The sequence below is a fragment of the Morone saxatilis genome, unplaced genomic scaffold, assembly GCF_004916995.1.
Source record: "Morone saxatilis isolate NCDOM2014 unplaced genomic scaffold, NCSU_SB_2.0 Contig14, whole genome shotgun sequence".
Taxonomy (NCBI): Eukaryota; Metazoa; Chordata; class Actinopteri; family Moronidae; genus Morone; species Morone saxatilis.
In genome coordinates this window covers 16069070-16082602 of record NW_023339696.1, presented here as the reverse complement: position 1 = coordinate 16082602, position 13533 = coordinate 16069070, and the positions used below count along the sequence as shown (strand labels likewise).

At 36.8% G+C, this 13533-nt stretch overlaps 2 protein-coding genes across 2 annotated transcripts in view; both read left to right on the top strand.

Annotated features, from left to right (window-relative positions):
- Positions 1-520: 520 nt before the first annotated feature.
- psmg3 (proteasome (prosome, macropain) assembly chaperone 3) lies at positions 521-3286 on the top strand. The gene is made up of 3 exons (XM_035654498.1): positions 521-640; positions 1412-1640; positions 2633-3286. The coding sequence occupies exons 2-3, from the start codon at positions 1422-1424 to the stop codon at positions 2783-2785; spliced, it is 372 nt and encodes a 123-aa protein (XP_035510391.1). The 5' UTR covers positions 521-640; positions 1412-1421; the 3' UTR covers positions 2786-3286.
- An 848-nt stretch (positions 3287-4134) lies between these two features.
- The window catches only part of tmem184a (transmembrane protein 184a), a 17322-nt gene continuing 7923 nt past the window's right edge, over positions 4135-13533 (top strand). Inside the window, exons 1-6 of the mRNA XM_035654495.1 lie at positions 4135-4188; positions 4307-4562; positions 4818-5039; positions 9584-9749; positions 10586-10676; positions 12446-12521. Of these exons, the coding sequence (XP_035510388.1) occupies positions 4818-5039; positions 9584-9749; positions 10586-10676; positions 12446-12521 (555 nt within the window). The 5' untranslated portion in view covers positions 4135-4188; positions 4307-4562. The remainder of the gene's footprint in view (positions 4189-4306; positions 4563-4817; positions 5040-9583; positions 9750-10585; positions 10677-12445; positions 12522-13533) is intronic.

Genomic DNA, 13533 nt, shown 5'->3' with positions numbered 1-13533 from the left:
CATAATCATGTAGTTTCATTTAGTATTTTCAAACTTTAAATTTTATATTCTCAGTTTTTTTTTCAGTTTCATCCAATTGGACATTACTTTGATGTTCTTACCCAAAGAGTGACTGTGAGGATGCTTACAAATAAATGCTCCATCTCACAAAAAACCTTTTGCATTAAAATAGAAATAATAATTGCAAAGTAATTTGCCAAATCTGTCAGAAACAAGTCGGATTTAGTTGGAAACAATCAATAACATGATTTTATTCATCAGCATGTATTACTGAACATGAGTCGTAACCACTGAAAAGCCTCACGGGAGCTGTAGTTCTGAATCAGTTTGGCAATTATGCCGACACATAAAACCCCACATGTCTTGTTTCAGCTTTTCATCATGAAAAAAATTTTAAATTGATGTTTTATGCACCTTATAATATAAGTCACGGTTGCAACCCGCCATAAAACTAAAAGAAGAAGAAAAAGTAAGTAAGGATGTTCAAACTAACCCGGAAGTCAGGCTGTAGCGCTACGTCATCACGCAGCACGTTTGTTTTCGGTGGACGGCGAGCGGCAGGGCGCTACTGAAGTTGCTGTGAAGTGAAGTGTCTCGGTGCAGAAGTAGCTTTTACACTGTGCACAGGCGAACAAACAGGGTGAGGATGTTTTTACTTTATGTTTTTACTTTACACATCTGCTCAGTGTCAATGTAAACCGTGAAGATTACAGCTGGAGCTAACAACAGTAGCTGTTTAGCTATCGTTAGCCTCAGCATGACAGCGACTTCCCCCGTAGCTGAGCATCTCCTCTGCGAAGCTTTATTCTTTCTCTGCCCGCTGGACAGTAATTACATCATCGATCTTCTCTCTGCACATGGTGGGATGTGGATTTTTATTGAGGACACAGATCTTCTGGCGTTTGCTTTCTTTACTCAGCTGCTAACAATATGCTGTATCAGAGTCTGGAAATCTCAATATAACTTGTTGGAGTCGTATGACATCTACGTTTATTTGAGATCTATATGTCGTCTGAAAATGCACAATAGACTTATCTGAAGGATACAGCACAGAGCAGTCCTCTTAATATTAAACATTAGACAGCTCACTGGAGAGGTTTGAGATTTACACTCATGCAATCTAGTGTCATATGTAGATCATTGCATAACAAACCCACACCAATTAATTGTTATTATATAATTATTATTAGTGGATATGGATATTTTTTCTTTGTCATATATGACAGTAAACTGATATGATAGTACGTCTTGGGCTCTGTGAAATCTTTGTTATTTTCTGCCAACATTACAGATCAAATCATTGATTCATCGAGAAAATAATTGGCAGAATAATCAGTAATGAAAATACTGTTTAGCTTCCACGCTATAAATAATCATTATGTACCATCTCCTGTGTCTTTTTCTTCCCCAGGATTAACAAAATGTCTTCTGCTGAGCCCATTATCAGATCGAGACAGACAGAGAAAGACGTCAATGGAATTTCAACACAGGTCATCTGTACAGAGTTCAGCAATTACATATTCGTAGTTCTCACTCAGTACGGCAAAATCGGAACATTGATATCTGTCACACCTGACTCCAGATCTAATGATATCAGCACCCCGACGTTCTCCACCAAAGTACTGCTGGGCAAAGATGAGGTATGCAGGATGAAACTGTTGAAATAAATATTATATTGGTGTGATATAGACTTGTTCACAGGACATCAGACAAGTCTTGTTGCAAACATTTCATGCTGTGAAAGGGCAGATGAGATTGGCTCCGTAACTGCTGTGGTAGATAGGAAGAAAAAAAGTAAAGTAAAGTTTACATATGTAATTTTTTAACTGGCATACAGTGCCAGACATAGATCGTCCATTGAAAAATGGATTATAATTATGTTTGCTTGTGACGTTGACAAGACATACAGTTGCATTTAGTCCCCCCCCGCCCCTCTTCTGGTAATTTTGAATAGATAATACTTGAACTTTGTTTTAGAGTCAGGGACTGATGCAGTGTTGAAGCACTGTCGCACAGACTGAATGAATGACCATGACTGTTGTGTAATGTAATTAAGCTTTATGTCAACAGCCGAGTTTTCATCTCTGTTATTGTCAAGATTACACAGCAGCCCGATAACCTGCTACAACCACATCAGGGTTTCATTAAAATAGAATCAAGTCATATTGCAAATGCTGCGTACTTTGGGAGAACTTCACAAAAATGAATTACCTTTCTCATGATATGGCTGGAATATGGCCCAATCAATAATGCTCCATGGAGGTAACAGCAAGATATAACTGTTAACAACATACGCCGTGGCAACAGCACAGTGTGAGCTGATAAATATAAAACCTCACAGTACATGTACAGAAAAAAACATGTTTATAAAGGATGAAGACTGATTTGTGTTTAAAATGTAAAAGAATATGATTGATGTACATGATATCACATATAGATTAAAGGGGTAGGGTTGTGTGTATGAAAAGTGCTAGAGCTGTAATATCTTCATTCCATCATTGAGGTTTTACAGGCCCAGGCCTTTGCACATTTTAAAAGGACCATAGAAGCCATTTATTTTCTGACAGACATGTTACATTACAATATTTCTATGTGTTATAATCTAATGCCTGAATTGTGCTTCTTTTTTTAGCCACTGACACATGTCTGTGCCAAAAACCTGGCAACGTTTGTGTCGCAAGAAGCCAGCAACAGGCCCATATTACTGGGACTAGCACTCAAGGATTCCTCCATAGATGCAATAAAACAAATGAAAGAGATAATCAAAAGTTGTCAAGTCTGGTAGGACGTCAACAAGATGGACATGAAGCCTGAAGGCTTAATGCAAAACAGACATTCTGGATGCCCCCAATGTCACCTTATTCTTCTTCTGTCTTTTTAGTGAAATTATTTTACTGTTTACTAAAATGCCAATCTGTGACTAAAAGAACCCAGAGGCTTGTGCCCCAAGACAGAAATGTATAAATCCAATTTCATTTACTCTGATCCTTTTGATTTGTTGAGACAGTAAAAAATGTCTTCTGGAAAACATAATTTAGACGTTATCTGGTTGTAAATAAGGATTTTCTGGAAGGCAGTGTGCTCTCAAAAACTGATGAATGTGCATTGAACCCGTTATAGCTTGCAGAATAATGGCCAATAGCTCCAGTTTCATCACCACACAAAATCTGTATTCAACTTATCCTTTGTTTTGTAATTTGTAATACTCAATACTGTCTGTTTGTTTGTATTTTTGAATATTCTAAATTGTTTCATGAAGAGAATTTAAAAATAAAAGTGGTCACTTCTAAAACTTGTCTTTTTTCTGTCTTTGAAAAAAAATGCAACTCAATTATCTCTGCCCCAGTGGATAGCAGTTTAGGCACTGGACAAATATGTTAAGCATCACAAACATTCCCATCAAACGAGGAAATTGGGCTTGGCCTTTTCTAATATTTGTAGCTTTTTCCTGCTTTAAAAAAATCCATTATAGCTGTGTTAATAGAGTTACACAAATGCTGTTAAGTAGTGTTGTAGTCATTTTGTTCTGTACTAGCAGTGTTTTGCTGCAGATCCAAACAGAAAACATTACAGCAATAATCAGTTTTTATTATTTCAGAATTGGCAACTGCGATTAATGCTCTATTTTTTTTTTTTTAATTTGTAATATATGGGACAAATTTGGAATCATTTAGGTGAGGTTGGTTATAATAGTGGCCTTTGGAAAGTTGTTCCAAGTTGTTGTTTGTGTCTCATATGTTGTCTTGTAACACCAAGCTATTAAAGCATTGATATACAGAATAACATGCGTATATGCACCTATTATGAATCTTACATTCCACATTTAACTGTGCTGGAGAGGTGTTGATTCAACTTTATGCAGAAGAGGAGAAAGCAATCAGATATCTAAAGTAGAAGCAGCAAAGTGTAGAAATACTCTGTTACAAGTAAAAGTCATGAATTCAAGATTTTATTTAAAAGTACATTAGCATCAACTATACTTAAAATAACAAAAGTAGAAATACTAATTCCATAAGTGTAAGTAAATTGAATAATGTTCAAATATTTAGATACGTTAGTTTTACTGTAGGCTATACCTAATCTTCGCAGCATAAAGGCAACGTGATGACGAAATACGTGCATCGGTCAACACGTGATCCGTTCACCTGTGCTCAACCTGTTTATCTGTGCTGCTCCTCCGACTCGTCGGTAAGGGATAAATTCCAGTCACCGTCGTTTACACTGAAAGTTTCGTCTTTTCACTGGGTTCACAGAGTTAAACGCTCAGCATACCCTCTCACAGGATTTGTATGTTTTTTTGTTGAAGGTTTTGTTTGAGTTATTTCACTCGCCGACTGCCTGGACTTCGACCTCGGTCAGCTACCTGTTTCAAACAAGGAAGTCCAGCCTGTTCAACCCAACGTTGATGAAGCCGACGGGTCGTTTGTTAATAGTAGTAAATGAGCTCGGTTGGTTCTGAAAGGCGGGTTTATTCGGTAACATTGGCTTGTGACAATCCTGGGCTGTTTGTGGACAGTACCATCTAAACAGGATAAAGCTGCTTCCACCCTCCCTGGCACAAGGTGAGCTGTTTGTTGACGCTAAAGAAGCTTCTTATCATGACGCTGATCATTTGAACACAGTAGGACTGTCTGTCACTTTCCTATACAAAAGTATATGTTCTATTTAATGTATGTTTTAGTATAATAACAACAATAATATCTAGTTAGTTTTGTTTTTTGCCCAACAGGCAGCACTGAACCCACAGGCGAGGTGTTATTACATTTTACACTGACTTTCTGCCTACACTGACTTTTTTTATTCTCTGTCTGTTTCAGATGAACATTTCTTTGGAAGACATGGATTTATCAACTGAAAATAATTCCATTGTTCACCTGGCTGCACCAATTATTCCAGACAAGTCAGACTTTTCCAATATGACACTTATTCGAACCAGGAATGGCTCAATCATAGAGGACCAGATGTTTTTAAACACTCTGGCTGCTCAGGGCCTCTCCGGGATATTTGTCTGGTCCGCCTTGCTCATAACATGCCACCAGGTGAGTTTGTGTCATTTCACAGGAGCCCCAGACAAGAATATGTCTATGCGCCCATGCTATAGGAAACTTAAATCACTGCGTCACAAAAGCAGCAGTAGTGAGTAATACAGCCTCAAAGCATTGTGCACTCAGTGGAGTGGTTAGAGTCTGACAGATTGTACCTCCCTTGCCAGAGGACAGAAACAAGCTCTTATATCCGTAAAGGATTATTACCTTACAGTACTCAGTCTACTTATCTAGTCATAAAGTATTTCTATCTTTTCAGGCAGGTCTTATTCTTTCTACTTTATGCTTGCACTGCCCCACTGCACTGTGGGAAAGTTTTCCTTACTGTATAATTGATAGTTACTATCAAACAAAGATGGAGGAAAATCTTTTAGCTGGTTAAAGGACAATGGATACACATTGAGCTCTCTCTGTGTGGGGGTAAATGATGGTCAGGAAGATTAATGCAGCCTGCGTTTACCCTGAAACCGTTTCATTACTGCTGTAAATGAGTGTTTCCTCTTGAGTTACCCACTGTGTGCTGATGATGGCTTATCATTACAGTTTTATTATTTGCAGAGAATGCGGTAGGGTGCAGTGTATTATCAACAGGGAAATCAATTGATATTGAGATAACATTTAAAGCATCATAAAGGATGAGGGTGTTGTTTTCTTGCTTGCTTTTTTTTTAATGCTGTGCAGCCGTAACAGTTGCCAGATTTATTTGACTGAATATGGATCCATCCTGAGGCTTTAAGTCGTATGCTTTGATTATATTCATGATAACATGCATATGGTCATAACCGTATGTGTTATTTGGTGTAATTAATTAAATATAAAATATCCTCAAAAAGCATCAAAATGATGCATCCTGTGATCCAAAAACAATCCTTGTTTAGGGATTTGTGTCTCAATATCTAGCAAATTGGTTTCTATCTTTTTAATATAGTACTTGTTTGGCCAAACACTTGCCAGCAAGACATTTTAATTGAACAAATAAATAGCAAGTGTACCACAGGGAGAGTGGAGCAGGTTTGCAACTGGCATACCGTCTGTCACACAGGGAGAATAAAATGGTCTGCAGGACTAGTGTTGCAATGCTGGTGGTGTTTCATCTGACTTGGCTCTGGAGGATTGCTATAGACTGTTAAACTCACATTCTGAATACTAAACACAGATAGACAATGACCTTAGATCCTCTTTGCTGTAAAGTCGCCAATGCTTTTCGGCTGGTAATCGGTGGAGTGTGGCTCATTTTTCTCGGTGGGCTTATTGGTCCCTTTGCAACTTGGAGCATTTGGGATTAAGAGGAGCAGACTTGTACTTACCCTGTGCTGTATGACTGTGTCATGTTTGGCACATGTCCAGAACATGTCCCTCTCATTTGCTATTAATTTTTTTTTTTTTTTTCAATTTTGCTTCAGGTTGTATATATGTTTTCAAAAATGTGGGCAGTGATTGTAGAAATAAGGTTTTCTTCAGCTTGAAGCCATTAAACACCATCTATGAATCAACAATGAATTAATGTCAGGTCAGCGTTATGGTGTCAGGAAGGACATAGGTTTTACTGGCTTTTCAGGCAAATGGAGGACATCAGTCTACACTCTGCTTCCCTTCATGTGTAGAGATGGGCATATGAATCACACCCCACCCTCACAGTAATCAGGCTTTAATGCGCAGCCTCTAATGGGCCTTTAATCAAGCTGAATGTGTCGACAAGAGTGAGACTCTAGATGTTGTTTTGCTTGCTCCTACAAATGGAGGGTTTTAAAATTGAGAAATTTGATAATTTGCTGCTTATATATGCTTATATATGCTCATATATGATTATAAATGGAATGTTTGACTGTTGGTCAAATAAAACAAGCAATTTGAATACATCATCTTTGGCTTTAAGAAATTATAGAGTGGAACTTTCACTCATTTCTAAAACTTTATAGACAAAATGATTAATCAAGAAAATTATCTACAGATTAATCGTTAGTGAAAATAGCTGTTGCAACCCTAAACTACTGTATGAGGTTATCAAAAAAATTACAAGTATACAATTGTAATTATAATAATAATACAATGGTATTCAAACAGGTAGAGATTTCAAAAGTTTAAAATGAATATTTCTCACTTAATATTTCTCACAGCACAGTAAAATGCAGTTGGACGCACCCATTACTTTTAACAGTACAAAGAGGTTGTATCTTTATTATTTGTTATTTGAAAGAAGTGATGAACTAGTGTTATGCAGAGAAAGTCCTTAGGATTTGCTTGCTGACCTGACCCAGCTGAAATTAAAATTAAGGCTGACACTAACAATACATTATATTGCAGATCAATCTGCTGATTATTTTCTCAATGAATCGATATTGATAAAATATTAGAAAATACCCATCACAATTACCTAAAGCTAATGTCTTCATAGTCTTGTTTCACCCAGCCAGCAGTCCAAAACCCAAAGATATTCAGTTTACAATCATGTAAGACAAAGAAAAGAAGGGAATCATCACATTTGAGAAACTGGAGGTCATGTGATCAATCGATTATCAGAATAGTTAATTTTCTATCGTTTCAGCAATGAGTTGATCGTCTGTTGAGGTATGATAGTGATTTTATGTTTGTTTTCTTGTTTTTCAGTTATTAGTCAGCAGTGGCTTGAACTTGGTGTGATTACTTGGATTGCCCCCTCGTAATCAATTAGTTGACAAATGGGTCATAAGCATCTTGGTTGACTCATTTTTTTAAATGGTCTTTTTATGAAGAATGAGTCATCAGTCACTTACTAGAAATGTCTGTGCCAACACAATAAGACTCAAAAACATGCTTTGATTTTTAATAAGCTCTACACTTTAATAGTTCTTTCTGCGTGAGTGCAGTCATCTGCAGAGGGACAATAATACTGGAGAAACAATTTGACAGATTTTCCCATTAAATCTACTAATTGTTTATTGAAGAGATCCTACCAGTATTAGTCATACTAGAATTCATTTACTTGAGGATATTATAAACTATAGACACATTTCAATACATTTGTTGGATCAGAGATGTTGCCTGGTAACAGCAGTTACCTTACACCTTTATTTTGCAACAGCTTTGTTTTTGATTTGTTAACATTGGTGAGATTAGCCGCCCTGCAGTCGCCTGCAAGCATTAACTAAGATTCACTTACACAATTGAAAATGTCTCCTTTTATTGACATACAGATCATGCCGTGTTGTATTTGCTTGAGATCAGAATAAGCCATCTCTTACCTCAGACTCACTACAGTGGCAAAAAACCCATTCATCATTTAGATGTGGCTCATGGATGTACAAACTGTTATACCAGGTGTTAGTTTTGTCATGTCTAATAACTAAAGGTCACTGAAAAGAATGATAATCAGATCGTGCCATATGCTGTGTGCACTACATTACCTTTATGGAGGCCTTGTGGAGGAAAATGGGAAGGTTGTGTGTATATATGTGTGTTTAAGATGTTTATCAGCTCAGTTTATTTACTGATCTTATTGTCCACTTCTGTATCTGAAGTTAAAGCTGTTCAATATGATGTGAGACCAGTAAGATTAGAGCTTCACTGTCTTGGAAGGTCATTAAAGTGAGAGTTGGGTGATTTTTTTTCTTTATTCTAGTCAACTCTGCTGCTGCATAGGCAGACCTTTACACTGACAGAGCAGTTGGTGCCAGATAAAATGTAGCTATAGATAATATCCAGAAAAAGAACATATATGATTGCTCAGGTGGTTGATAAATCACGTTGATGACACCCTCGTGGTTTATATTGCTTAAGTGTCAATGCTATAGGAAATTTACTGATAATTTTTCTTTTACAAAGGGTGTCTGATAAACTGTAAGTGTTCATACCAAAACCTGCAAATCACAAAGCCATAATTTAATTTAATCATAACAAATTGCAGTCATATTTGATTTATAATTTGTGAAACGTATTACACACAGATGCAGACTGTCAAGTTTTTTTTGATAATCTGATAATCAGTTAACCTATAGGGACATTTTCAACCAAAATGAAAATATTCTCTTGATTCATCTCTCAAAATGGAAGATTTCTGCTTTATATCTGTGTTAAATTAGTGTAAATGTAATATATTTGGGTTTTAAATGGTGGGTCAGATAAAAAAAAAGAAAACTAGGTTGAAAATATAACCCTAGGCTCTGAGAAATTAAAATGGAAATTTTTTTTTTAACAATGATCTGCTGTTTCACTGCTACATGCAACAAATAATTGATTAATCCCAAAAAAACCCTGTAGATTAAATCAATAATGCAAATAATCATTAGGTGCAGCCCTATTAAAGTTCACTTTTGATATGCGTTGCATATGTTGTTACATATTTTTGTCAAAGCAGAGTTTATTTTCCATGTCAATGTCCATGGGAAATATAGCCTACATTTGACGGGGTTTTCACATGTAGGGTACAGTATATCAAGTTTCCCAGTTATTTAAATTATAACTTTGTTCTATGAATCTGCAACAATGCTCACCAAGATCAGAGAATTAGCATTTTCTTGTTAACTAATGTTTTTCATATTTTCATGGTATTTTCATTGTAGATCTATACACACCTTCGATCCTACACGGTTCCCAATGAGCAGCGCTACATCATCCGCATCCTGTTTATCGTGCCAGTCTATGCCTTTGATTCTTGGCTCAGCCTGCTCTTCATCAGCAACGACCAGTACTATGTCTACTTTGACTCTATTCGAGACTGCTACGAAGGTAGGTAGCACAAGCCCTCTCCCAGGAAAGACAAGAAACTGGCCCAACTGGTTTATTTGCACCACTTATTGTTGTCATGTTGGTAGACCTCATTATTTAAGGTGTTTCCTTTCTGTGAGGAGTAATTTTAGGAGCATCCCTTTTTGTGCACTGGTCTAAAGTGTTTGCTGATGAAACAAACAAACTAGTCTATTTTTTGAGTAGAATAATTTCTAAAAATGTTTTTTAAATGTGGGTGTAATTCTGCATAAATATTACAGAATCCCTCTTCTGTAGATTAAAGTTGAATTCCCTTTATACATTGTAACTGTAATTATATTAAGTTTTAAAACCAAAGCACTTCACCAATGGCAAAGGTGAATCATATGCAAAATGGATTACAAGTAATTTGAGAAAGGGAAAAGTAAGAAATACATTATTCAAGAGATTAGTTTCCAGTTTGCAGGCCAATTTTATGGCTGATTGATAGTGCAGTGCATCAGAAAGCAGGGAGACTGGAATACCACCAGCGGCTACGGCTAAAACATAATGAACCTTCTCTTGACTGGACACCATCTGCATTAGCTTCATTTAATCCCTCCTTAAATAGCAACAAAGGATTAGGAAGGGATTTCCAAGACACAGAACCCTTGGAAGCTTCTTAATGTAAGGACTGAAACATTTATTGTTCCAAAATGTAGGACTAATTATTTTTTATCACGTGGATGTTGTCTCCTCAAAAATAATTTGACCTTTTTGAAATGAAGTTATACTTGAAGGTGATGGGAAATTATTCTACAGTTCAAATCTTGTATGGTACAGGGTTTAAAGAAGTAACTCTTCTCTTTCTGTTACAGCATTTGTCATTTACAATTTCCTGAGCCTGTCCTTTGAGTATCTAGGAGGAGAGAGTGCAATCATGTCAGAGATTCGAGGGAAGCCCATACAGTAAGTACTATCATTCAATTCTCTATTCAGTTGTGGCATACATGTATATTAAAAAAAAGCTAGGAGAGTTGGGATCGGTATCCTTAGTGGGTGGATGAAGCCTCAAAAGCTAGATCTTAGATCATGTGGCTTTTCCAGTAGGTGAGAAACATGTGATCATAGTCCAGTTCCACTCTTCCCTTCCTCCCCAGCTGCTTTTAACATGCTTACCAGAGATCAGACATGCAGAGCAAACATTCTGAATGACTTGAATGTCACAGGTGATGTTAAGATAGTCTCTAAGCTCAGCAATATGCTGAAGAGCCAGCTGGTGTGGTTGCCCTTATTGCTGGTTTAAGGATGCCATGTTGCCTGTGAAAGCGTAATGAGAATTGTTGTTAGAATCAGCAATGGGCAGAGCTTCTTCTAGTTTCAAATGATCCACTAATATCTGGAATTTAAAGCTTTCTGTGGCGTCTCTAGGCAGTTAGTTTCCCTGCTGTCTCTATGCTGGATTCATGTTTCATTTACATCACCTTCTCTTCAGAACAAACTATATATTTTTTTCTTTATGTCTACGATCACAAAAGGGGCAAGGTGCATCTTGCTTCCTTGAGTTAGTACTTAGTGTGAACGACACAGTGAGAGAGCAGGCAATAAACAGTTATCCTTTATCTCAGAGCTTTTGACCAGCCTTAGATAGGCTGTGTTTTATGGCTGACTCAGCCACAGGGCAGCAGCTCTTTGCCAGCTTCTGACAGTGGAGACACTAATGTTGAGCCCTGATAAATGATGGCATTGCTAAACACCAGCCATTGGAAACCAACAATAAATCCTACATGTTGTTTTTTAAAAATCCCTGCTCTGCCATGCTGTAACACGTCCTTAAGGATATCCTTAGACATCCAATATTTTCTTCCTTAAACCAGTGAGAACTCCACATTTCCAGGAAATCATTTTATATTGTATATATATTATTATTATATTATATTGTATTCTTCCACTGGCTTCCCTCACTCCCTGCCTTCAAAACACACAACTGACTTACACTAATAATACAATAAACAATGTAATTATATATGCTGCAACCAGAACTTCAAGAAAAGTCTAATCTTTTGTCAATTTTGTCAGTGTTGTCAGACCAGTCCTGTCTGTTTTGTTGTAGCCCAAGGATATTAGGTCAATCTGCAAAAGACACCAACACCTTTATATCCACTGTCTCACATACAACTTTGATCTACTCTATGTTATATATTAGGCATGCTAAACAACAGCGATATTTATGTATTATTAAGGCTTATAATACCAGTATTCCGAATAACAAATGAATCAAAATAAAGTTTATTGTTTGTGCATCAGAAATGTTCAATAACTGCACACAATATGGTGTAAGCAGCTTGTATTTCAGTTTACATCATTGGCTTTTGTGTATTCCAAAAAAAAACTTTCAATACATTGCAGTGAAATGTAGCACCACCCAGAAGAACAACTGATTAAACATACAATAAACTAAAGCAGTAATGTCAGCTCGGACTGCAACTAACAATTATTTTCATTATTGATTAATCTGCCCATTATTTTCTTGATTTATTGAATTTGTTTGTTTTTGTCTATAAAAGTCAGAAAATAACAAATAATGCCCATTACAGTTTCTCACAGCCCAGTGTGGTGCCTTCAAATGTTTTTGATGAATTGTTTCTTTCTTTCTGTCATCAACTAATTGTTATTAGCTTTAATGTCAACAAAAACGGAACATTTGATTCATTCACTGTTTCCTGTTGTCTTCACAGGTCAAGTTGTCTGTATGGTACCTGCTGCCTCGTTGGAATGAGCTACTCCATCGGCTTTTTAAGATTCTGCAAACAGGTGAGCTTCCATCATCCCCTTAACTCCCCTCTAGCAATGTTCTTTTCGACCACTGAAAATAAATGTACACACAATAAAAATAAGAATACATCAAGTTGTCTTAAAAAACAATACTGCGATGCAAATTACCATTCTGTCCAGATCTCCAGACTGCTTAAAAATGACAGCTGTTATAATTGGCTGTGTGCTTTTCAGAGGATAACATCCACTGGTTTAAAAAAAAAAATAGTGAAAACAAAGGCAATTGAGGCCAGGTGAAAGCAGCTTGATAATAAACACAGAGAGATGATATGAGCTGTCAGCGCAGAGCTCCCTTCCAGTGTCTTGGGATGCTACACAAGCTCCCAGTCTAACGCTGATGGAAATTGGAACTGAGAGTTATGTCTTCAAAACAAAATACATTGTGAATTGAACTTTTTTTTTTTATAAGTGGCAGGTGATAAACACTCAATGTGCCTTCACAGGACTCGTACATGAAGTGTTTTAAAAGAACCTTACAAGTTCTCTCTGGTGGTATAACTGAAAAGAACCTTGGTTAGGGATATTTCTTTGTGAAGGATATTTGAAGACCTGGACAGTAGGTTTTAAAAAGAGAATAGCACATTGTGGCGTTGTTCTAAAACTCCCAACAATTTTGTAGGAGTTTACTGGGTTGTGTTGCAGGGTTGGCTTAGTAAGGACTTAGTTCTCTGCTTGTGAAATAGCCTCATTAACATTCATTCAACACCAGATTTCAGAAATCAATATATCAAACACTTCAGAAATTATTAATAGCTGTTTTGCAGGTCAGCTCCCGCATAGTGTGACCGAGTGACTAACTGGATTCAAAGTATCGATTAACTGCTGTCGTTCATATGAATTTATTCTAACTAGATTACAAAAACACTCGATTATATTGATCACATAATGTTGCCACAAGTGTGTTAGTTTTTGAAAGAAAACTTCAGGTGAGGTAAAGTGGAACCCTGGACTGTCAGACTCGTCACAGCTAAATACTAGAACTAGCAGATTG

Bases quoted from the DNA above. Each gene is read 5' to 3' on its own strand.
- psmg3 (XM_035654498.1), top strand. From the start codon at position 1,422: ATGTCTTCTGCTGAGCCCATTATCAGATCGAGACAGACAGAGAAAGAC. The intron at 1,641-2,632 runs GTATGCAGGATG...TTCTTTTTTTAG, and splicing joins TACTGCTGGGCAAAGATGAG to CCACTGACACATGTCTGTGC.